This window comes from Copidosoma floridanum, unplaced genomic scaffold, assembly GCF_036245765.1.
Source record: "Copidosoma floridanum isolate Cflo_tuat_1 unplaced genomic scaffold, Cflo_Japanese_pri ptg000011l, whole genome shotgun sequence".
Classification (NCBI taxonomy): domain Eukaryota; kingdom Metazoa; phylum Arthropoda; class Insecta; order Hymenoptera; family Encyrtidae; genus Copidosoma; species Copidosoma floridanum.
In genome coordinates, this window is record NW_028321888.1 from 3,984,274 (window position 1) to 4,009,911 (window position 25,638).

Here is a 25,638-nt window from a genome sequence, read left to right on the forward strand (position 1 = left end):
TTAAGGAATAAATTTGTTGTTAGTCTTGGTCTCTGTTCAATATTTGAATGATGTGACTCACTGCATTTAACCATCGTTTCAACAAATGAATGGTAGCGAAGAAGATGGGAGTCACATTCAAAGACTAATAGACACATGCCTTATAACAATTAGGAACAGTAATACTTATAGTTTGAGGAATTATTGAACAACACCGGAAAAATAAAAAATTACCATGAGCAGTCTTATTATTAAAAAATGTTTCACAACTACTGTGTGATTATTTAGAGGTAACAGAGGCAAAAAAATGTTTATAAATGAACAAAATATTTTTGAACCAGATAGTGAACAAGAATTCAAAGTTTTCGCATCTGAAAGTAATCAAGAAGATGCGGCAGATTCAGTTAAGACATTGAGAGATAAAAATACTGTATGTGTTCAAGGTGAAGGTGTAGCAGCAGCTTAGGATGTTAAGGATGCCGTAACTGTCTTAATGATGTTAAGAATCGTATCACTATAGCTCTAATAGTTAATTTGAAGCACTTGGATCTGAAAAAGTTTCTAAAAAAGGCTGAACAAAAATCGAATAAACGATCTCTTAAAGAACATATTGTGTTAAAAGTTAATACCGTATTGTCTACTGAATATATCATAGTTGAAGATAACGTCAGACATGGATTTAAAATACTTTAATACAAAATCACAGTCCATTTACAAGATCACTTATATATAACAGTGGTTTGACGTTAACGTACCACAATTAGTCGAGAAAAGAATGGTTGATTTTCAATATAAGGAATTTGGCTAGTCTCTGCAATTGATTTTCAATTTGGTAGTTAATATTAATAAACTAAATCCTATGCGAGGCAGTTTCTTCCTAGACTTACCAGACTACACTAACAATAAGAAAATGTAAATATAGTAAAAAAAACGATCAATGCTTCAAATGGGCTGTTTTATCAGCACTTCATCAAGTAAGTAGAAATCTAAATCGTGTCTCGAACTATATCAAATATGAAGATAAATTTAATTTTGATGGTATTAAGCTTCCCGTAAACTCGAAAAAAAATCGTTAAGTTTGAGAATCAAAACAGTATTTTATTTTAAAAAATTTATGTTTTAAAAAAAGTCATACCTTTGATGTTTTTCCGGAACATTTGACTACAAATAGTAAAAAAAAGCATGTGAATGTTTTACTCGTCAAAATTTCTTTACAGATAATAAATAATGTAATAATAAATACGACTCTATCCTAGAGTATGAAAATCATTACGTGTAAATGAAATATTTATCTCACTTAATACGTAGATAATTATTCGTCTTTAACATGCAGCAAATGCGATCGTTGCTTTCACTATTTTTGGTCCAAGCAAAAGTTAGAAACTCAAGAAATTGATAGCAAACATTCAAATAAGTATAAAATTGTACGGCCAGATAGGAATAAAAATAAGCATATACTTAAATTCTAAAAATTTTACGTTTAAGAATCAGGTATTTTTTGTTGTACATGCAGACTTTAACTTTTCGTTGATACTTTTTAATGATGCCCACACCTATCAAAGGCACAAATCGTATAGTATGTATATAAGTCTGAGATCACTGCCATCTCATTAGAAAGTAAGTATCATTCTTATATCTAAAAAAAACTTTTACTTGTTATGAATTATGAAAAAAATTTTTTAGATAGTGCGAACCAACATACAAAAAGTGCAATATTAATTATCAAGATTCGAGAATGATACCCGTCATTTTTTATAACTTAAGTGGCTATAATTTACTTTTATTTATAAAAGATCTTGCAAAGTGCTTTCCAGGAAGAATTAAACCTTTACCACAGGCTGAAGAAAAATATATTTCGTATATAAAGTATGTAGAGGGTACTGATAATAATCTGCGATTCATTGATTTCTTTAAATTTACAGCATATTAAAAAACAAATGAAATTTAAAATATGCAGTAGTTTAATCTTTTCTTTATTGGAAACACAAGTAACACCGTTACGTACACGTTTTGCTACTCAGTAGCTCCATCAGACAGTCGTAGTGTCCGTTCCATAAGAAAATTGATCAGAGCAAATGAAAATACGATAGTTCCAAATACCGCATAGATATATGTCACTTATATAAAGAAAAAAGATACGAGTAAAATTTTATAGAGTTACAAGGGCAAACATTTGGAAACTACAAACTTTATGAAAAATTGGCTATTGCTTCAACACAACAAAAAGTCGGTGATGAATGCAGGTTGGCTTGGCATTGGAGAAGAAGATGATAGTATTACTAATAATAATGGCTACTTTGATATTATACTTCCTGAATATGATGCAAGGTTTTCCTAAAGACCATCGTAAAATAGTTAACAATGTAAGACATGAGCGCATACGTATAAGATCAAAAAATGATATAAATGCCATGTTGCAAGCTCCGCTTAGTGCTAATATTGCCGATCCCACGGGAATAGCAACTTGTGAATACTTAAAAATAGTCGTATTTAAGCTTGAAAGGTTTAGATTGTATGTGGTATTGTCAGATTCTAATCAAATTTGTTTATTAAATTATCTGCTCACAGATAAGTTTATATCTATGAGTTTTTGAACTTGGAAATTGTATCCCCTCTTTCCAAGCACATCAGAAAATATCTAGACAGTTAAAATAAGAGTGGATAAAATTCATATTAAGAAATGAAAACAATGAAGTTAAGGTAGGAAAAACAAAATCTGTTGTCAAATCAAAAAATGAAGACTGTAAAATTAAAAAAAAAAATTAATTTTTCAAATAAGGCTTCAATCCATTTGGTACATAAGCCCAGTAAAAGCCACTTCACAACAAATTTTAAGTATTAAAAACTTTAAAGTAAGGATGATGATGATAGAAATAAATAATTTCTTGTTTAAAAAATCTCATCGATAAGTATTTAACCAATAAAGGGTTTTTTCCTTAAAATGAAGCTTATGAAAAAATAAAAAAAGTAAAATAAATGAAATATAATAATAGCGGAAAATAGAGTATTCTGTGGACTTTCAAGGTTTCAAGAAGTCTGTTAATAATTATGTGCTAAGAGGATGGGCTATTCTTAACTTGGCAGTATTAATACAGAAGCACAAGTATTTTTTTTTCAAGTACCCTTTACCTGGCAAAATTCACCACAAAAGCATTAACATAAGAATATATACTTTGAACTGAGCTATTACTTACCAACCTGGGACTCGAAAAAGTAAAGTATCCAGAGATGTAAGATTTTTTATTAGGCGGGAGGTGAAGTCTCAAAAAATAATTAATAAGGAATTTTCAGCAACTACGACAAAAATTGTTAGAATCGCTTTCGATTGTGATCAGAATAAATTGAAAAATAGTTTTAAGGCATAATCAAGCAAGCTTCTTTTGTTATTAAACAAACAATAAAAAACGATAGGAATTTTTCTTGGAATTTTACTAAATTCAAGGTGAGCTGCGACTTCTATCATCAAAGAGCTCGTACAAAAGAGAATAAAGTGGCTGAAGTTGAAACTAAAACCTTAAGCATTTTACGTGTTAAAAAGAAAAGTGCGAACTTTTTTAGGGTATCGTATTGCAAAATAACCTAAGATAATTTGTTCATTATTTAATTGTTTATCCATCAGTGTTAGTTAGATTATCTGAAACCTGTTATTAACACAGTTACTTAGAAAAAAGTGCATAAATCGTCATTTAAAATTTAAATTTTGCAACATTATTAACTTTAACATTTTTTAATAAAAATTCCACTAACTTCGGAAGTCGACATCTCTTATGCGAATCTTTAAACCGTGCGCCACGATTTTTGTCTGACATTAAAAATAACGTCACAACACGACTATTAATTTGAAAATTTAACTGGATGCCCTGAACCTCACAGTATGTTTTTTTAGTTGATAGAGTACATTTTTACACGAATTAAATAAAAAATATAACTGCGATGACGTTTATTTTACAAAAGTTTTTAACAATTCAGTGTGTCTTACGATTGTTTCAATTTAAACTGTTGTTTTAACTTAAAAGAATTTTTTCCACTCCTGCAGGATATTTCTTGTTTAACTGTTTGAGTTAATAGTTTTTTCATACATCAGCAGTAATAAAAAAAAAAAAAAATATTATTCTTGAAAATTTCGACGTGCTATACCGTTCTTCGAACAGTGGGTTGCCTGAATTGAAGACCAAGAGCGGAGGTACAGATGAGGCAAAAAATTAATACCTGCCGCTAATTCCACAAAGGTTGAGAATCCTTTTAGTTCGTTAAGACCATAAGTGTTTTCTGCGATGTACTCTCACTATGACGAGATACATCGGTATGTGACAATTGCCAAGCGCACAAAATTTATATCTGCCGCCACAAGGCTCAATGGATAAAGAATAAAACGTTTTTTCCGTTAAAGCTACATTGGCGGCAAAATTGGAACTCATTTACTACCTCAAAAGTGACTTTCCATGCAACCAACCGTTCAGAGAACAGTATAGCACGTCAAAATGTTTAATTGTAATATTGTTTTTTTTATTTATAATAATGTATGGAAAAATTATCAACTGATGTAAATAAGCAAGAAATACTCTACAGAAGTGGACAAAATTTTTTTACAGTTAAAACAACATTTGAAATTGGAATAATCGTAATAAACACTTAACTTTTGAAAACTTTTGTGAAAAAAACGTTATCGCAGTTTTTTTTAAATTCATGTTAAAATGTATTCTATTTAACAAAAATGCTTTCAACGCCGTGAATAATATAATGTTAAGGTTACATCGATTTGTTTATGTTGCAAATTTAAAAAAAATTGGGATTGAAATTAAAAAAAGAGATTTTCTTTTCATACGAAAGTTTTTAGTATCCATAAAAAAATCCATTTTCACAATTTGATCTAGCCATACTGTGAGGCTCAGATCATCTAATCGAATTTCAGTAAAATAATTATGGCAAGTGGTGGAAGATACCCATAAGAGGTGTCGACTTCCGTGTTTTAAGGAATTTAAGGAAATGCGAGACTTTATAATATTGCAGAATTAGAGTTTGAAATAGCGATTTTTGCACTATTTAATCAAATAATTGCATGAAAAATAGGTTTCAGACAATCTAACTAGCACTGATAGACAGACAATCAAATAACGAGCAATTTATCTTTAGACACTTCTGCAATACGATGCCTAAAAAAGAATTGTAAGTGAAATTCGAAAATAAAATCCGGTTAATTTTAACTATTTGTAGAATGACAAAAAAAGCCAGCACCATTGTACCCCAAAACTGTTTTTTCATGTATTTTGATGACAATACGAAGACATTACAGCAATTTTTGTCATAGTCGCAAAAAATTTCTTTTTATATACTTCATTTTTCCGTCAATATGGAAGAATCTTGAAAATGTTTTGAAGATACTTGTTATTATAGATCTTAAACAAAAGTGGCTTGAAAGATTTGGCTCTAAAGTCATTGATTCAGCAGACAATCTACTGTTTTAACTTCTAAAATTGGTTTTTGTGCTCCTCACAACGCAGCCTACAGATCCATGTGTGCTCTTCATAATATTAGGCGAATAAAAAAGTTTTACTTTAATATGGAATGGATTGATGTTGATAACGATAATAATACTAATAAAGAGCTGTGTAAAAATATTGCATTTTAAAGGATAAGATATTGTACAAAACCAGTTTATAAATTATGCGTGTTTTGTCAGTTTAGTTTTATATACGTCCATTTTTTTTATTTAAAATAAACTGATTGAACAAAATAAGATAAAAAATATTTAACAATAACTTTTCTACCACTCTACATTCTACATTATCATGCAAAGTGCTCGGTTTTACAAAAAATGTATGCATGTAACTACCGTATGCATAAGCTGCACAAGATCTTACACATTTAAGCAGTGCACGCAAATACAAGCAACGTGACAAAAAAAGGAAAAACCCGGTTGCCCATTGGCTACAAAGAGAGCCTAATTCATTTACGAAGAGGGGATGCTGCGAGGAGAAGTACGCCACGAGAATGGCACGCTTCGGAGAGGGGGAGCTGTACTGGAATCGCTATGTATTGGAATTGTCATAGCATATCTACTTCTGCGTTTAGCATAGTATAATAACCTTGTGAAAAATAGTCATTGTTGTTTTGTGAAAAAATCGTCTAGTTTTCGTTGAGCTAAAATTTACCCAAAAAAAACATATTAAAAATAAGAATACCATAATTTGTAGCATTCTTTGTACGCCTTAAATGGTACATTACGTCACAAGGGCACAAAGTACTAACATGAGCACCCGAAGGGCGTTGTTATTGTATGTTAGTGGCCGAGTCACGTATAATGTTTTTCTTACCCAGGGTACAACGTGTAATTTTGCGCCCATGGGCCCACTTTGCGCCCAGTACATCTTTTTAGGCCCTAGGGCAAGAAAGTACTTCGGGCCCAGCCTCGGCTTATAACGTTATACGAATTCATTTAACGTTCCACCTGAAAATAACCCAGTGAACTTATAAATATAACTCCACCATCAAATCCAAATTTTTTCAGGTCAACAACATAGATTTTTCAGCTAATACATTAAATTTTTAGGTAAATACATGTGGATTGACTTGGAAATTTATATGAGCCACCTAGAACTGGATAGATTTGCAGGTCAAAATCCACCAAGGTACTTTCAAGTAGCGTTACATGTTTAAAATTTTAAGAAGCTTTTTAACTTATCATTGAAGTTAATTATGACAAAGAGACAAATTACATTATGATGGTTATAACATAAACTAAACAATCTTTGTAAGCATGGTTTTTTCAGACTTAGTTAAAAGTAAACTTGTCTTTAATAAGTTGAATAAGATAATACTGTGTGCGCAATTTATTTTTTTTTATTTTAGTTTCACTTTTTGACGGTTTTGAAGCTAGTACAAGCAGTTTCAGTATCAGACTTACAAATTCAAAGTTTCAAAAAAATTTTTAAAATACAGGTAATAATCGACCTTTCACTTTACAACATATTTATTTTTTCTAGTTATTTTCAACTATTAAAAAAACCTTTATTACTGTACGAATAAATTTGTGCAACTCTCACCTTTTGTGATTTTTTTCTGAGAACGTACAAAAAACACGTTATAAAATATTTTACACCATAAAAATTTGTACCCTTTAGTGAGTGAAGTAGTCCATTTCTATACATGATATTATTTGTACACTAGTAATAGTATAATTACTACATGCTGTTATGAGTTTTAGTAGTGCATAAAATATCAGGGTGTGGCAACTGTTTTTCATAATCTTTTTTTTTCTTGGTTCAAGTGACAATAACAAGTGACAATAACTTAAATACTCTGTCAAATTATCTTACTAATATATAAAGCAAAGTCGCTAAAACCGTTGTAATCGCTAACCGCAAAAACTACTGAACCAATTTTGCTGAAATTTTGCACACTAATTCATGATACTTCCTAGATGGTTTTAGTATAGTTTTTATCTTAAAAAATTTAATAACAATAGCAATAAATGAGCTTAAAGTTTTGCAAAAATACGCCGGCTTTTTACTTTAGTTCAGTAAAATCCGCTAGGTGGCGTCGACATAAGATCGAAGCTACCTGCAACATAATTAAATAAGTGTGGTTATAATAGGCCGGAGCGTATCTATAGTGGTATAGTCGAGCTTTGGCAGCTCAACAAGCTGTTCAAAGAATCCTGGTGACAGTCCGGCAGCTGGATATCCCGGTTACGGACGACACTCTTCTCTAAGGGGGCAGAGACATAAGTGTTCCTTCGCCCTGAATCTCTACGAGTGCAATCAAAGAAAAATAAATTAATTTCAACTGATGCCGTCTCTGCCAGAATACCAGGTGACATATCTAGCCAGAGCACAATCTGCACCAATTCTTCAGAGTTGTGTGGAAGTCCCACCTTCCCACTTCCCACCTGGTGTTGTTAGAGAATTTGTGGCCACAAATGTAAGCAAGGGGAAACAGCTCTGAGGGGCACGGGAAGCCACAACGGCTACCATCTTGGTCGTCACGTCCCCGACGCGCTTACCCACATGTTCCCGTTTAAAGATGAGCAATTGAGCAGTTGGTTATCCGGGGAACGACCCGAGACGAGATATTCTTTGGTCAGCGGCGTACCTCCCTCCATCACAGTCTCCGTACATCGAGACTCCCAGGGTAAGAATCAAGCTACCCATAGCCAGCTCTTCATCATCAGGAATAATAATAAAGAATAGCCTGGAAGTTTCACCACTGGCGCTTTTCAGGGCCATTATAAGTAATTACGTTCCCTACTTAACCATCAATTTTATCGGTTCTTTTTAGGGGCCACCTAAGTGTAAACTACCTTGCCAACAAATACATTTTTATTACCATTTCCGGAAGCGATTCGTCGACTAAAAGACTTTGTTAACTAAAGACGGGCACTATTAAACCAAGTCAGCTATTCACTGGCAGACGTCACCTGCGGAGTTGTTCTTCGCAAGGCTGGAAAACCCGGTGACCGACGACCCTATACTACCCTCTCGACTCTAAGCATTCAACCAGGAATCACTTATCCTCTCCAAGGTCTGCGCTGGGCCAACCTATAACAGCTATGAAGGAAAAAAAACTTGAGCCAATGGGACAGCCTCCACTGGACAAATATGACTAACCGATCTCCCCATCTAAGATCACCAAAACAACTGAATCTGCAAATAAAAAAGGTGCTTTAGACACCAACGTCTTCGACGTTATACCGGGAGACATTGGGAAAGAGCACTACAACGAGCCCCAAAGCTTCGGACTTTGTAATTTTTCTCCTTATCAGTCTGGGTCTTCAACAGTAAGCCAGAGAAGATCACCCTGAGGTATCCAGGCAGTCACAATTGCTGTTAACTGCAGTCAAGAAAGAGTTAACTTAAGAAGCTTACCGGTCTTTTTTAGGGCCATTGGACGTCGAACTACCTTGCCAACAAATGTATTGAAATTAACAAAGTTGACTGAAAATAGCCTTTAGGGGTCATAAAAGTCATAAGCATACCAATAGTCGCAAAAGGGTATATTGGAAAGAAAACCTCAAATGTATCTAATGAATACAATTTGAGGCGTCAAGAAACTGATGCAGAAAATTTATCGAGATTGAAACAGCAGCGTCAAAATCGTCAACTAAAGAGTCCATTACGTGAGAGATCAGCTTTTCATTGTACCCTCACAGCAATCTCTGAAATCTTTAAGGATCCTACTTCAGATTTTTCAATGAGTAGAAAATGTATTTGTGTTTTTGTGGCAATAAAAATGTTGGGATTAAGGTCCAAGACTTTGTTGCTCTGGTAATAAAATTGTGAGATATAAGAAAAAACAATTTTTTTTTAATATAGATTTTTTGGGGGTTTAAAATCTTAACAGCTTTAAAAAATAGCCCTTTTCGTGAATTACACAGAAGAAACTAAATCAACAACTTCTTATAGCCATCGATTATTTTATGGCATAAATTTTCAGCATAATTATTTTTTGAATTTTTACACCTTATTATTTGACCAAATAAACTATATGGATTCCGAAAAAATATGTTTTTAATAAGAAGATTTTTGTTCTGAAATGTATCGGGAATATGTGTAAAATTTTCTAACTAAAAATGTTTCACATTACATGTCAACACACTACGGTGTTTTATTTAGTAAGTCTCGGGCGAAGCCGAGACGGGGGGCTGCTAGTAAGAACATATAGTTTCTTAAATAGCTTACACATCATATACTGGTAGAAAAATTATATCTTAAACAATTTGGAAAGTTGGGAAAGTGGTAAAAATCTATTTTAATGTTACGCTAACCATTCAGTTAAAAACAAAGAAAATGAGGCAAAAAAACACCGTTAATCATTCCACTGAATCAATAACTCAATTTTTTAAACTATTAGATTACCTAAGTTTGAAATTTTTAATCCGTGTGCCATGATAAAGTTATATATCAATAAAGCGTTATTAATACATGAAAACTTTTAAGAAAGGGTGTAATTTTTTAATAAGTTGTGAGGTATAAAGTCTCAATGATGTGTACAATTAGAAATATTCATATAAATGGGTATACGGATACTGTTATAATACTATCAGCAATCTAACACTTTCAGTAATCTAAACTAAAAAAAAAAAATCAATCATCAACTCTTTACACTCTTCGTTCAAATTTTTTTGTTAGTAAAAAAAACATACTTTATGAGTGAAAACCGGAATGCACTGATAAGAACACATGACTACATAAAACTGACTACGCAACCTGCGCAATGTATGTGAAGACAGCACCGTAGCTACGTAGAAACTTTTAAAACATGCTGAGCCGTACATCGAAAATCTCGATATCTTTGCAAGCAAACAATAGTGAACATGTATATTATCTTTTTTTACTCCAAATATACATTAAAAATACAAAGTTATTCATCATGCTTTATCGTTTCATACGTGCAAATTTACGATGTTCTTTTGTTTTCATTTAAGTTTTCGCTGATTAAATTTAAGAACAGCGATTATTTAAGCCAATATTTTTTCATGTGCCATGAAAAATGGGTTTAAGATAAATAAAAAAATATAACGAGACGAAAATGTAAAACTATCAAAGTTGGTACTTCACCATTTTGGGCATCAATAACAGCTGGTTCAACTTGTGCTAGATCAGCCATAACGTCATCGCGTTTTTGGTTTATGGCTATTGTTTGTATTGCTAATTGATGCTGAATTTCTTGACTCTGCACTTTTTTCTTTTCAGCTTCTTGTTGATCTTTAACCATTTGTCTTAACTTGGCGTTAGCTGCTTCATTTTTAGCTTGAAGTTCCTTTAAAAAAAAATGTTCAATGTTTCACCATGTCATCGAGTACTTTATTTGTAGTAAATATTTAAAATAAAATAAAAGTATATTAAAATTTTTGATTGTGAGTAAAAAGACGTTTTGTGATAATAATAGTACTAATTTGTAATGAATCGTTTTAACAATTCCAAGACGTACAACCAGTGCGTCAGTATTTGACTCATAACAAAATACTTAGTTTCTCGTAACTAGAGTTCCGAAATTAGTGGATAACATGCTAGCCTCGTAGCCAGAGAAATTCAAGGGCTCGTGAATCCGAATCCCGTTGAGAATTATTGATTTTTTTCTCGGGCTTTTTCGATAATATAACTACCCAGGATACCGTAAAACCAATTATCCAATTTATAAGAATGAATAAGGATTCATCTAGTGATGTCTGGACCTCCAGAGGGGCTTCCTTTTAGAGGAAAGCAAACACCTGGTCAGCTCATCGGATAAAGTCACTATGGGATCTTAAAAGGTTCGGTACAGCGAATCAGATAGTTTATTAGGAAAAATCCTTCCAGTAAACTTTCTAGTAGCTTGGGTATGCTAAAAACATTTCTAATCAAGTTATCATCAATTTAAATAACCTATGACACATTAGAAGTTGTAGTTGAACTTCTGACAAAATTTGAGATTGATTGGTTCAGTAGTTTTTGCGATTTTTTCGAACATACGAACAAACGCTGTCTCTCTATATAATAGTAAGATAAGTTAAAAATAGAACCGATAAGAAGATACGAGAAGTGAAACAAAAAGCTACAAAACAATAAAACAATTTTAAGGAGAAACTGATTAAATAACTTATTAAAAATCAGAAAACTGTAAAAATAAATTTAAAAAAGAAAATCCGCTTATCTACCAAGAAATGAAGAGGATAATACATAGAATTGAAAAACGTAGTTACCAAAAGTGTTTCAAAGGAAAAGTGGATAGTGAGAAAAGGAAAATAACGTGTAAAAAAGTAGTGGTGGAAAATACTTATTAAAATCCATTACCTCATTAAAGTAGTATAAAAACAAAATGGGAAAGAGAAGAAAAAATGTTAAATAAATAAGCAGACTCTCAATGAAATTGCCGATCTTTACTTTATTGAGTTTCAAGAACCGTTGCGGTCGTTTCGGTATCACTGTACTTTCTTCAGACGTGTGTACAAAAAGACTCAATGATATATTATAATTTAATGTGTTATAATATAATATATCGTTAAGTCTTGTTATACGAATGTTGAAATAAGATACTGTGATACCGAAACGGCTGTAACGTTTCTTAAAGACCAATAAAGTGAAGATCGACTATTTTATGGATAGTCTATTTATTTAATCAAACTGACATGAATCTTCTTTAAGTGATGACCAGTACTATCATACAATAAGAAAAAAAATAGTCAAAGTTTTTATGAGACATAAAATATAATTAATTTGATTTAAATTGCCATTTAAGATGCCAAAAACGCATTTCTTCTATTAATAAGATAGTAAATCAATTTTTCTAGATGATGTCTAGACTTTAAGGGGCTTTTTTTGATAGAGATACTAGCACATAGATAGCTCATCGGTTGTCACCTACAGTTTTAAAATGTTAGGACGTCAAGTGAAACAGTTGACGGAACAAATCCCTTCAAAAAATCTTATAAAGGACGAGGAATTTATGAAACAACCGTTGTACCCTGAAAATTATATCCAATGGCGTAGATAATTGAGACGTCTAAGAAAAAGTTTTTAATAAAAGCTCGCAAAAGAGACTAACATGCATGGGAAAACTATAGATATAAGCATAAGAGAGATAAGTTAAGTGTATACGTAAAAAACCGGGAAACGTCAATGAATAAAAACAAATTGTAAAATAGTTTAACTTCAGTAAAAACAAACTTATAAAGGTTGTGAGCTATTTTTTATATGTGAAACGTCAATACGCTGACATAAGCTTGACTGAAATACGCGAATAATACTTTTAAATTGTATAAATAAGCATCGCAACAGCTGGCAACATGTTTAATACTTTTTTAATCGTATCGAAGTTAAATGAAAACTTACCTGAGATTTTACTGCTAAACTTTTCTGCATTTCTTCAACCTGTTCAACTGTTTCAGCAATTTTACTTAGACCGACATTAAGATGTAATTGCTGTTCCTCCAAGTCACTGCGTTTTTCTTGATACAATTTAACGAAATGATTAATAAAATCTAAGTAATGTCGTGGAGTTATAGCCATAGTTCGACAACCCCGTTTTATCAATTTAGCATTAGCTTTGTGGAGCGTTTGATGAACGTATACACAAGCGTTGATAACAGCATCACGGTGAGTGGTTTGGCTAGCAAGTATTGAACAAGAGGAAGGGAAGTAATCTGGGCATTTCCAATGAGGGTTATCTAGATCAATTCTGTTTGTAAATTCTTTTCCAACTTGAAATAAAGCATTATCAGACCAATCTCCAAACCAATTAAGAACACATCTATTAAATAATGCTGGTGACGTTGCAGCTCTTGTTTTCAGTTCGTCAGTACTTGGATTCATTGTAAATACAACATGAAGATTTTTCATAACTTGACCAGTAAACCACTTGTATAACTCTTCATTAGAGTCAAGCATCAAACCCTCTCGCTGAGCACCTTCTTTACATTGAGTTATTAATGTTGTGTATTCATCACCTTCAAACAGCCCTGGAACTTCGCCATTAGCTAAAAGAGTATTCATGCGCTCTAAAAAGCTGGAGTCAAGTACATTTGATTCATCTAAAATAAATGCTATTTTTTCATCTTTGCACCCAGATCTCCGAAGAACTTGTCGTAAATCCTCATCAAAGTCATCAGCTGTGTATTTATTGTGTACCTAAAATAACAATACATAATGTAACAAATAATACAATATTATTAAATAAGATGCAAGTAAGGTTATTTTAGATAAGGTACTTTTTTCACATTTCAAGGAAACATGCCCTAGATTATAGAAGCCCCAAAATCTACTTTCGTATAGAAAAAATAAATATACCTAAACGAACCACCAAATTTTTTAATCTTTCCTTGATTTCTCATGCAAATTTTTGATAACCATGACCTAAATAGTGTGATAAAGATGATACTATACAAATGCGTAAAATGGTTAGAAAAAACATTTCTTGAATCAGTAAACGCGTCTTAACTACTCCAAAAAATCGTTGCATTTAAATCAATAATCTTATTCCAAACTATTCTCACGCGATTATTACAGTGGGTAAAAACTTAGAATACAGCCTGCAATCACTTTAATACAATCATTTTTCATAAATTAAAACTTTAATCGAAACAAATGACTCAGCTCCGCTTCTATAATACTTGCTATTTTCGATCAAAAAAATAAAACGAGCTATTTAAAGACAGTAAAAAAAACAACAAATCTATATCTTCCCATAAAAATTAAAAAAAAACAATGTTAGGCTACATAAAAGTTATTAAATCTTTGTTCTTCCTTAAGTATAAACAACTTTATTTACAAAAATTGTTAATTTAGTTATTAATAATTTAAAATGTATAATGAAAAGAGATATTAAGATCATTTTACTAAAAGTAATTTATTACCAAACGTACATTTATTACCAACTGATATTTTGTAGTGCTAATAAGACATTTAACTTTCTGCTAGTGAAATTACAAACATCCACATACATACAATTTGCGAATTAGTGGGCTTGCTTGTAGAAAATCCAAAAACAAGCAGTTTGACTGTCTTCATCTCGATCTTAAGCAACACTTTTTTGAGTGAAACTTATCTTAATCAATCAAAGTGATTATAGCCACAAATACTAAATACTATCTTATCAATACATTACTTAATGTGTGTTCTCGTTGCCACGGACTACGAGCCATGAGAAAAGAGAAGGATCGAAGACAATAAGAAGAGTTGAATATGTGTGACGTATGATTGGATTGGGATGTGTGTGTAAGAGGGTAAGCGAAAATGTAGAGAAGCTTGCAACGCGTCTTGAACTAACCAAGGGTTGGGTCGTTGCCTCAAAGACTTAGTTTTTAACACCTCTAACTATTTACCAGTTTTTACGAGCGTTGGAAGTTTTCAGATGCAAAGGAAGAGGCGCGCGTACCTGTGCAGGCCGATTGCATAGCATTGTCAGTATAGTATCAGGCATCAGAGAGAGCAGAGTGTATGAGTGAGAACTATGACATTACAGAGAAAGCGTATGGGAAACAGCGAATTAGAGCAGATAGTATCAGATGTAGGAGATAATAGCGTAGAGAAAGAGATTCTGTAGAGAGAGATTATGAAAGAGATTTAATGTAGCGAAGATTAGAGTAGAGGATAGTGAGAGAAATTAACGAGAAGAGTGGCAGAGAGAATCACCCAAGGTCAACCGTGCAGCATGGTCACCGCGACGATTTGGACGAGTTCCAGATAGTAACAAGGTAAGTGTAATGTGAACAGTGCACTGGGTCGTACACGGGAAAAAGTGTTCAGGACGATCCGAGTGGGTGATTCTGTAGTGGTGGGTGTTTCTGTAAGGATAGAGAGAAGAGAGAGAAGCATAGATGTGTGGATGTGTGAGGATATGATAAAATGCGTAGGCAAAAGTAGGAGTGTCACTGGAATTTTTATGAAGTTGGTGAAACAATCGCAGAAATAGAATATTTATTTATTACGTAGTGAGGTTGAGATTACGTATGAATGGCTGCGTGATACAGGTTCTGGCCACCGATAACCAAGCCAAGGAGACGTTCAGGAGCAGTGTGCACCTACCTCGACAGCAAAGTGCTGACACACATACGCGCGCGCACACACAACACGCATATAAGTATATTTTTTTTCCTTCCTATGTACAGAGAGTGAGAAAGAGAGAGAGAAAGTGTGTAATTTTCGAGAGTGTGTAGAGGACGAATAAATAGCGTGGACGCGATGTAAAATTTATGTCAGTGATTGAGTTTCTTCGTAATTAGTGCCTTCTTTTGTCCTTTTTTAAATGTTTTTCGAAGAGTGTTTGACCTTTCCGAGCCGGACACCTATGGCAGACTTCCTGGAAGAGAGGTATCCAGTGTGTAGGGACTAAGTAAGTAACGTGCAAGAGAGTTTTGTGACAGGATATCAGGATAGCTATTACCGGCTGAAAAATTTTCGTCACAACAAACACGTTTAACAGACAGTGATTTTGATCAGTCATTGAACACTTGCCCACTCCAACCAACTCTGCCCCCAGTCAACCCCTAAAATATGGTTGAATTCTGTGAAGAATTGTTGGACAGCAATACAAAGTAAAGAAACTTAAATTCAGTTCAGTTGCATTTGAGTCATTTTATTTAATATATCAATTGAGTTTTACTTTTAGTGCATAAAATGTTGATAAAACAACTTGAAAAATGTATTATTTTACTTATTGAAAAAAATTACATTACCAATTACATTTAAGTATCATGAAAATAAAAGAGTTAGTTAAAAATATAACATCATTATCTAGTGGGAGGGGTTGGCATGCAGAGCACACTCTTTTCTTTCTCGTTATTATTTTAGCTTACACATTTTACTTTTATAGTTTGGTCAGTTTTAGCATTGCTTATCGTTTAAAAATTGTAAATTTAAATGTAAATGTAAATTTTGATAAAAATTTAAATTTTATTTAAATGTAAATTTTGTTGTCAGAGTTATCAACCTTTTTATGTATCACATAACATATACTGCAATAGGTTTTTATGTTTCTTTTTGTATGATTACAAATTTAGTTATTTGAAGAATAAGTATATTTATTATAAGTCGTAGGCATGATGCTGTTAGTTAATGAGGGAATAGTGTACACTTAGGTCATTTTATGCCTTTATAGCGTAAGCAGTCCATTCGATTATTTTGCGTACGTGTTTACGTATAGCAAGACATTACTGTTATTGTTACAACATATTTTTTACTTTTAATTCATTTTTATAAAATATTTTTTGTCATCAATAAATTTTTGTGCAGTAAGATGTCGCTGAAGATCGCAGTGAGATTTGCCAAAAAATTGAACAACTATAAATTTTTACAAGAAATAGTCCTGCTCTGGACGAATACTTGTATTTTATTTATTTATAATCTAACTACTTTGACAGTAAAAGCAAGTCGTAAGTTATGAGGATTTTAAGCTGTGAGTACTGCAAGGCGACAAAACTGTTACGTATATTTGTGGATATGGATTTTACACAAGATGTACAATTTTACAGTGTTGATTTAAAGTTAATTATTTCTAGTTTCAAATTAGATGTTTTGTACACTGCATCACTATTTTTTTTTGATACTTACAGTTTATCTCAACCGTGCAAATTCAATTTAAGTAAACACTGTTTTGTTACATGAAAGATATCTGCAGGAAAGATATAGAGGAACACTATAACTTAGATGTAGATTTCATGAAATTTTTCCATATGAACAATTTTTTTTTTTAAATTAAATTTTCTGATGTTAAAAATAGACTTTTCTACTAAACAACAAATTAATAATATTTTTTGCACAAAGATAAGAATTGTTAATATTGAACAATGGGATTCTCATAGACATTTGTTTATACTTAAAAATAGATTAGAAAATTAGAAGATTTGTTTGGCTTAATATTGACAAGTGTAAGAAAAAAGTTGAAAAATATTCTTCAGATTTTTGGAATCAGTACTTAAAAATTTATTGAGGGTTAGACTTTTCTCTTTAACTCCAATCATTTTGTTTTTAATGGAAGAACATATAGGCAGTACTGCAGTACACTAATGGGTGTTTGCAGTTCTCCTAGGTTTGCAAAGATCATTTTCAAAGCTCTTGAGGATGAGGTACTTCCCAAGTTTCATGAATTCGTTCCTTATTATAGACACTCGCCGATGATTGTGTTTTGATTATAAAAAAATTCTTTACAATCAACATTAAAAAATTATAATATGTACAATAGATTTAATCAATTTACTTTTGAGGAAAAGGACAATGCTCTGTACCATTTCCAGAGATCTTATTATTTTGTTTACTTGGTTCTGTTTATTCTTTTGATTTATACAAAAAAACCTGACTGAATTAAAAACTTTTTTTCACATAATCCGGGTTTTCAAAAGCGAGCCATAGTTTTTTATTAAATTGACAAAGTTTTCAAACTATCCGATGGCAAATTTAGATTTAACAACTCAAAAGACTCTAAAGAGAGTTTCTTAAACAATTGCTATCCCCTTTCTTTCATCGATAAACATTTCAACGCTAGAATTATCTGCATGGACTGAGGAACGAATCTTTTTTGTTGTTTTCTTCTGGGTCCATATGGTCGCCACACAAATTAATTTAAAAATTGTGAGGTGAATCACATTATAGCCCTTTTACTTATTGTTTCTTTGCTTTGTGACTTGGGAATAAGAGACAGGGGTATTTGTTCCTAGTACAAGTTGAAAATGGTATGTACTGCGATTCAGTATGTACTCAAACAGATTCACATACATTGTCAAACTGGGTAAGAATTCCACTGAGAAGAAGAAAAAGCCCTATATCGTCTATGAAATTAATTGTGGATATTGTGGCCTTTGCTATACAGGACAGAGCAAGCAGAAAACTTTGAAAGCGGCTGCACGAACATATAACAAATGTGCACAACAATGATAAAAGGTCCGTGATAACTGCTCACTGCATTTCGAAGGGGCATTCTTTTCTTTTTGATAATGTAGGAATTTTGAAAAGGAGAACAGCACATTTAAGAGAGAGTTTGTGAAAATGTCTTTTATTTTTCTTTATAGTAATAATGTTCATAGAAAATTAGGTATCATTAAGCTACACAATGAAAACAAAGCATTTACAAGTGATGTAAGGCAAAAGTACCTGAAATTGTAAGAGAAGCTTTGTCTGCACACATGTGGTTTTCTGAAAGTTATTTTACTCCCTTGACGCTGTCAACCTGCACTGACAAATGTAAGGAGGTCCTTATGGTTACACGTGCAGCTTTGTGAATAAGTCTAAATATCTTTTTACATCTTTTTTGTGTGCCGTTAAATAGTTAGATAACATAATGTCTTTTTTATTTATTTTTGTTATAATGTTGTTAATTACGCCGTCGAGAAATATTCTCAAAAATTCTTATTTCAAAATGTAAAAAATGTATACCTAGGTTGCCTTATGCCTACATAGTAGATATGGTAAATCCAATTATATTAGGTATATATTTATGTACAGTAAGACATTACCAATAATGCTTTATCTTATACTTGACTTTCATAAATGTTTTTGTTGCAACTAATAAATTTTTGTACAGAGAGATGCTCTAAGGATGGCAATGAGATATTGCCGAAACATTGGACAGATATAAGTTTTAAGAATAAATAGCCCTGCTCTTAATGACAATTTTTGTTTTCTTATTTACAAGTTGATGAAGAACTTTCTTTAAACATTTTAAGGCCAAAATTTTTTTTCTAATCTTTTAAGACTACTGATTTTGTTCTCAAGAAGAATTTTTTATCTCATAGCTTACTGAAGATCCTATGTATGATTTTCAAAGACTTTAAAATCCTGGGGGCCTTTGTAATTACATCAATTTCCTAATTTTTTTGTGATTGTCATTCGTACGTAATGATTTTTCCATCGTTTGAAGCCAAAGGTAACTATTACTGTTTTTTAACGAGGAGTATTTGATGAGAATCTCCCTCTAAAGTTATTAGTATATTTCTAAACCAAATTTGCATATTACATAGATTATATGAAGCTGTATCAATTATTTCTGAAGATTTTTTTGGAATTATAGAGAACTTATCTCATGTTATCAAATCCACTTCATTTCATTTCTTTTTTTTTGGACTCTCATTCTTATAAAACGGCTTCACAATAGTTCAAATTTTAAGGTTAGCGAAAAGTTCTATGACTGGTCACACCTTTTGGAAGTAAAGCGAATGTAATGCTAGTCCAAGTCTACATAAAATTGTTTGGCCTGATCATACAGAATCATCTATGATGAAAGATTTGTCAATTTGTTTACATATGATTATAGAAATGTTTTTTTGGTCATTATTTATAGAATTAATACTAAATCAAACCTTTATTTATAGAAAATTATTTTTTCAGATACATTATGTGGCTGTAAAGCATTTACTTTAAGCACTCATACATTAAACAAGTGACAACATTTATCTTCAGACTCAAAAACATTCTTCAAGTGCAGAAGTGCACAATTTCATTATGTACATCAAATCTCCAGCAAATTAATGTCTATAGTTTCCGAACTTTTATTACCTTGAGTACTTTCTGAAAGTGAAAACGAAGCGAAGAATTGTCCTAACTAAAAAAGTTGCATTACGGCACTAGTCTGTAATGTATTAAGGGAATAGAGGAGCAAAAGTGTGCGAATGGGTCTCACTGTGAGAGGCGTGGCCTTTTGCGTTTTCCCACCTAAAAGTTTAAATATTCGAGGCTTTTTGCCAGAAACGAGGAATTCGATCAGAGCAATTGCTTGGGAGTCACAGTGGATAAAACTCGTACTGTCCGTTAACTAAAAGTGTTTGGCTTGCCGACGTCCTGCCTGGCCGATTCGGCAAGTCCATACCTGTGTCCGTTCAAGACGCTGATAAATATTCGCATTACGAGGTACCCGGACTTAGCAACAAAGGACGGCACAAATAGCTAGGGCTGCTGGCGTCGGTATCAGAGTGTCCTCGACTACAAGATCCATTTTTCGATAACGATTCTTGAGCACGGCCCACCGAATCCATGAACGGACCAAAGATAAGTATGAAGCAGGTTTGTCATTGATAATCATTTTGAACGTCAAAATATCTTTTATGTTTTATCCATATCAATCAAATAATGTAATACAAGCGGGTCTGACATCACAGCTACTTCGCGTATGCACATGGGTATGAGTTGGCTCAACCATGCGTGACTTTATTTGTATTATGTATGCCTTAATTAGTTGAATTAGTAACAATATATCGCAGATTGTAATTGACTTCTACTGACTTCTTATTATAAATGCATGAGCAGCCCTCTTCCAAAATCCCGTGAACGTCTCACTCTATCGACTCATAGCCGTCGCAAAATTTATGAACTTTACATTGGGACACAGGTACAGACTTTCGCTAAATCGTCCAGGCAGGACATCAGCAAGCTAAACATTTTTAGTTAACGGACAGTACAAGTTTTATCCACTGCGTCTCCTATGCAATAGCCCCGATCAAATTCCTTGCTTCTGTCTAGAAGTCTCGGATATGTACACTCTTAAGTGGAAAAATGCAAGAGGCCATTCCTGCCACAGCGAGACCCATACGCATACTTTCGCTAATGTGCTCTTTCAATACACTACAAGTCTTTACAAAAGTGACATGAAATCAAAAATTTCTTTGAAATCCATTGCCATAACGGCTTCTTTACATATTTTTTCAGTAATAATGCTTGCGTCTCTAAAGACTCAAATAATCTCAAACTTTATAATTTATTATTATTTGAATTAAATTTCAGTGATTTTTGAAAAAAATAATACTTATTTTCTCTGTAGAAGAATTTTAAACATTTTATGTTTTTTTTCCCTGAATTTTAAGTTTGTTTTGAAAATTATAAAAATATATACGTAATTTGTTGATTTTGCAAAGTTTATTTTTATCATCTAACGTAAACCATGGTGCACGTATGTATAGAATACATTTACAAAAATACTTGCTAGTAATTTGAAATAATTGTGTTAAAGAAAAAAACACAATAAATGTATAAAAGTATACGAATTAGGAAAAAAATGAGAAATTGCATGTGCTGTTTAAAATTATTAACGACAAAATTGTTACTTAATTTCTTAATTCTCAATATAACAGTTGAATTTGTTTCATCATTTTTTTGATAATATGCTGAAACTGTGTATGCAACGTAATTTACATGATATGATCCTATGTTTAACCATTATCTTGCAGTGGAGGGTTGGCACGCGAGGTAAACATTTTAAACAAATAATACAAATCATGCCCGTCAACAGAGTAATAACTTTTTAAAGATGAATTTCGTAATTCATTTAATGCAAAAATGCAAAAAAAAAAAAAAATTCTGATGTTCAAACGTCACGTTGTGAAGATAGAAAAAATAAAAGAAAATTAATGTATGAATAAAATATGATAATAATAGAAAAACAGTTAATTTTTGTTCATAAGAAAATTTCTGATTTTGACAAAATTTAAAGTAAATAAATAATTTGATCTCTACAAATCCGTCTTTTTAAAGGTCTTAAATTATATCGACGCCCCGGGCGAAGACTATTCCCTAATTGGCCCTGGACGAAAACTATGCCCTTTCGACGTCCCGGGCGAAGACTATGCCCTTTTTTCTAGTCCGGACAAAAACTATGCCCTTTTTTTGGTCCTGGACGAAGACTATACCCTTTTTTTCGAGCCCGGGCCAAGACTATGCACTTTTCTCAAACCCGAACGAAAACTATGCCCTTTTTTTGGTCCCGGACGAAGACTATACCCTTTTTTTCGAGCCCGGGCGAAGACTATGCACTTTTCTCAAACCCGGACGAAAACTATGCCCTTTTTTTGGCCCCGGACGAAAACTATGCCCTTTTTTTGGTCCCGGACGAAGACTATACCCTTTTTTTCGAGTTTGGACGGAAACTAAGTTAAAAAACACCCTAATGTTAATTACTAACCCCTCTTGTGTTTTACTTTTCCTAAACAAAAAAAAACCCTCCAGATTTGCTGATTTATGCTTTTGATGGGTGGGTAACAGCTACTAGTACGCTGGAAGAAGCTCACGAATACGAAGCTTTTGAAAACGATTAAACATTTTAAGATTTCGCGATACTTGTGTCAAAACGTTTGTTATAAGTTTTATTTTCACATCGAGATTCACATGCACGTGAATCTACAGACGTCTTTGTAAAAAAATAACACGTAATGTAAATGTAAACAACAACGACTATATAAGTATATTTGACTATATATCTAATTACAAAAACAAATGTACGGTGAGCTTAAATGAATTGTACTAATTGTACTTCATCCCGGCTCCAGAAAAAGTCAATATCTTCGTCCAGACTCGGAAAAAATGTAATAGTCTTCACACGGACTAGAAAAAACGGGTATAGTTTTTATCCAGACTCGAAAAAAGGGCATAGTTTTCGTCCGAGCGCGAGAAAAGGGCATAGTCTTCGTCCGAACTCCGGAAAAGGGCATAGTCTTCGTCCGGGATCCTAAAAGGGCATAGTTTTCGTCTGGAACAGACAAAAGGGCATAGTTTTCGTCCAGACTCCAGAAAAGGGCATAGTCTTCGTCCAGGCTTCGAAGCAGGGAATAGTGTTCGCCCGGGGCGTCGATATGTTGTATTAATAAGCACTTTACGTAAATAAAAAATTAATCTATAAATTCAAAAGACAAAAAAATAAATTTCATTACTGTTAGTCAAGAACCAGTCTGGAGGCCTTATTTTATCCTATTTACAGTATGCTTTCTTTCTAAATTCGTGGACTTGGAGTTTAAGTGTTGAGTGTCACGGAGTGATATGTAAAAAATAGTATTAGTGCATCGTACCACAAAATGTCGTCAGACTTACTTCATGACATTTCGCATGATGTACTGCAGTAAATGTGGGTTTGAACTCGTCTTCTATCTTACGGCTTTGTAGAAGTATTTGTCATACGTTAGTCTATTTATTTTTTCTCTACATTTAATTCATTAGTTAAGGCTTAAGATTTGTTTTTATGAGTTAGAATTTTCGATTTTAAAAATAGTTAAATTCAGAAAAGAAATTTAATGAGCAATGTAGTTATGTGTTATCTTATTTACCAAATTTAATTAAGCAAGATTTAGTAAAATTTTTGTTTGGGCTGCTACAGTTGCCCATGATTCTTTCTTCAAGTAATTTATAAATTTGATCTTTCACTTTCTTATGTAGACAGGTAATTACCTATTTTGTTTACTAGAATTGGGCTCATTATCAGTTGTTAGTATTTTACATCGCACATACAATATACGTGACGCTTCATCGACTCAAATATAAAATTGGTGTAAATTTTTTTTATTATGCAGCTAAGTTGGTTAAAACTTATTTTATCATGATGGTGCCAGCGAAGCTTTTCTATAGTATATTCCATTAATTCCTTTATTGTTATGTTGCGAATATTATTACTTAAACCTAAACCGGATTTTTACTGACTTTTCTCAGGTAATAACATCCATGGTAAAACAACAACCCTGATAGTATGTTACCACTGCTTTAACTATAAATATGTCGGGAGTGATTTTTATCAAGCGTAGGTATGCTTGACTTCAACCTTCAGTTTGTCTTACAGGATGATCTATTAGAACTCTCATTCTGGTTAGAATATTGCATATATGATTCTGTCCAAAGGTCACATCTGTAGACTTAAAATAGTGAAAGCTTGGAAGAGCTTCTGAGTTTTTCTTATTTATTGCAATATTGTCTATGATTTAGTAAAAGTTTTCGTGTGTTATGTCAAAGACAGAGTAACAATAAATTTTATGTTTAGGCCTAAGCTTTCGCTTAATAGCCTGGGGCCATAATAGGAAGGGTTAAAAATGAAGCAATGAGATGAGAACAGTGTTGATGATTGTAGAAAAGGCTAGCTAGCTGTTTGGATATCGGCATTTGCACCAACGGCAGGTAACTGGCCACTCGTTCAGAATTTTCAGCTTGTTTCTTTTTAAAATTGAGCTAGTCGTTTAGCTACCCGCATTTCTCACTAGCGGGACACATTATAGCGTTAAAAATTTTTTTTTTTTTTTTTTTTAATAAAGACTAGTTACCTGGCCATCAGAATTTATAAGAACTGACACACAACGTAGCGTTGATACTTGATTTTTTTTAAATAGAAACTCGTGTATCTTGGTCGTTGACATTTACACCAACTGGCATACGACGTAGCGTTGACACTTTAATTATTTGTTTAGTTGGTTTTTTTATTTCACCACCTGCCAGTATACGATTATCCGGATTTTATGGCACATAATAGTGGGACTTACACGAAAAATTAGGGGGTTACTTAACAATTTACTTTAAGTATGAATGTGACCTTTATTTTGTCTAAAAAGGGGTATAAAAGTAGCTCTTAAGGTAAGATCCGGCTAGATAGATTTAATTTAAATAAAAAAAGTTGACCGGATTCTCCAGGTCACGTATAGGCACCGACCGGGTTCTCCAGGTCGTGTATCTAGTCTGGCTACTGCCTTAGAGGTTGACGAGCATGGCTCCCGTTTAAAAGATGGTACGGTATGGGAGCACTTGGTGTAAGATTTTGTTGATTATAAAAAGGATTCAACCTCTAGCAAGTTAGTGTCGTATCATGATTCTCGTGAATGTATCTAAAAGTTGTAGCAAGTGCAAGGGTAACTAATCATTGTACTTGCAGGTGAGCTTTTTACACATACTGCAGTATAGTTGTATAAAAAGAGTACTTTAAATGAGATAAAAGTCACTTTTGGTATTGTGCTAGTGATGTATGGCGAAAATTTCGATGATTTTGCTATAAATCGTTTTAAGTTTGATAAAATTGCGTTCCAGTCAATTTTTGTAACAATTTCACAAACTTATCAGCTAAGCCGTTGTTTCTATAATAAAAGTTTGGGAATGATACCATCTTTCCGTCTAGATTAAACGTAGGTAAAATTTCTGGGCCATGAGGATCGTGTTAGTGAAGTCTGTTATTGCGATCGTGTATGTTGAGTCTTCCTATTAAATCTATTGTGAGATAATTTGATTAAGTTGAAAATGAAAAATTTTACTTCTTTTTTGTTGGCGTGCAATTGTATTATATCTTGATCGGTGTAACTGCTGAGCAAGGTACATGTGTGAGATTTAATTATACATAGTAGCGTGAGTATTGAAGGAAAATACTTTCCAAACTTTTTCGGCTTTTAAAGCTTCGTGTAAAGCACCAGAAGAAGTTTTTGGCATGTTTGACATCAGTTTTGCTTTAAATCAATGAGGTAGGCCT

The 25,638-nt window shown here is 32.8% G+C and overlaps 1 protein-coding gene across 3 annotated transcripts in view; it reads right to left on the bottom strand.

The window, feature by feature from the left end:
• The window catches only part of Dhc64C (dynein heavy chain, cytoplasmic), an 897,235-nt gene that overhangs the window by 332,238 nt on the left and 539,359 nt on the right, over nucleotides 1–25,638 (bottom strand). For all 3 annotated transcript variants that reach the window (XM_089590008.1, XM_089590007.1, XM_089590009.1), the window contains 2 exons: nucleotides 12,789–13,583; nucleotides 10,536–10,737 (listed from right to left, as the gene is read on the bottom strand). In XM_089590008.1, coding sequence (XP_089446134.1) covers nucleotides 10,536–10,737; nucleotides 12,789–13,583 — 997 coding nt within the window. The remainder of the gene's footprint in view (nucleotides 1–10,535; nucleotides 10,738–12,788; nucleotides 13,584–25,638) is intronic.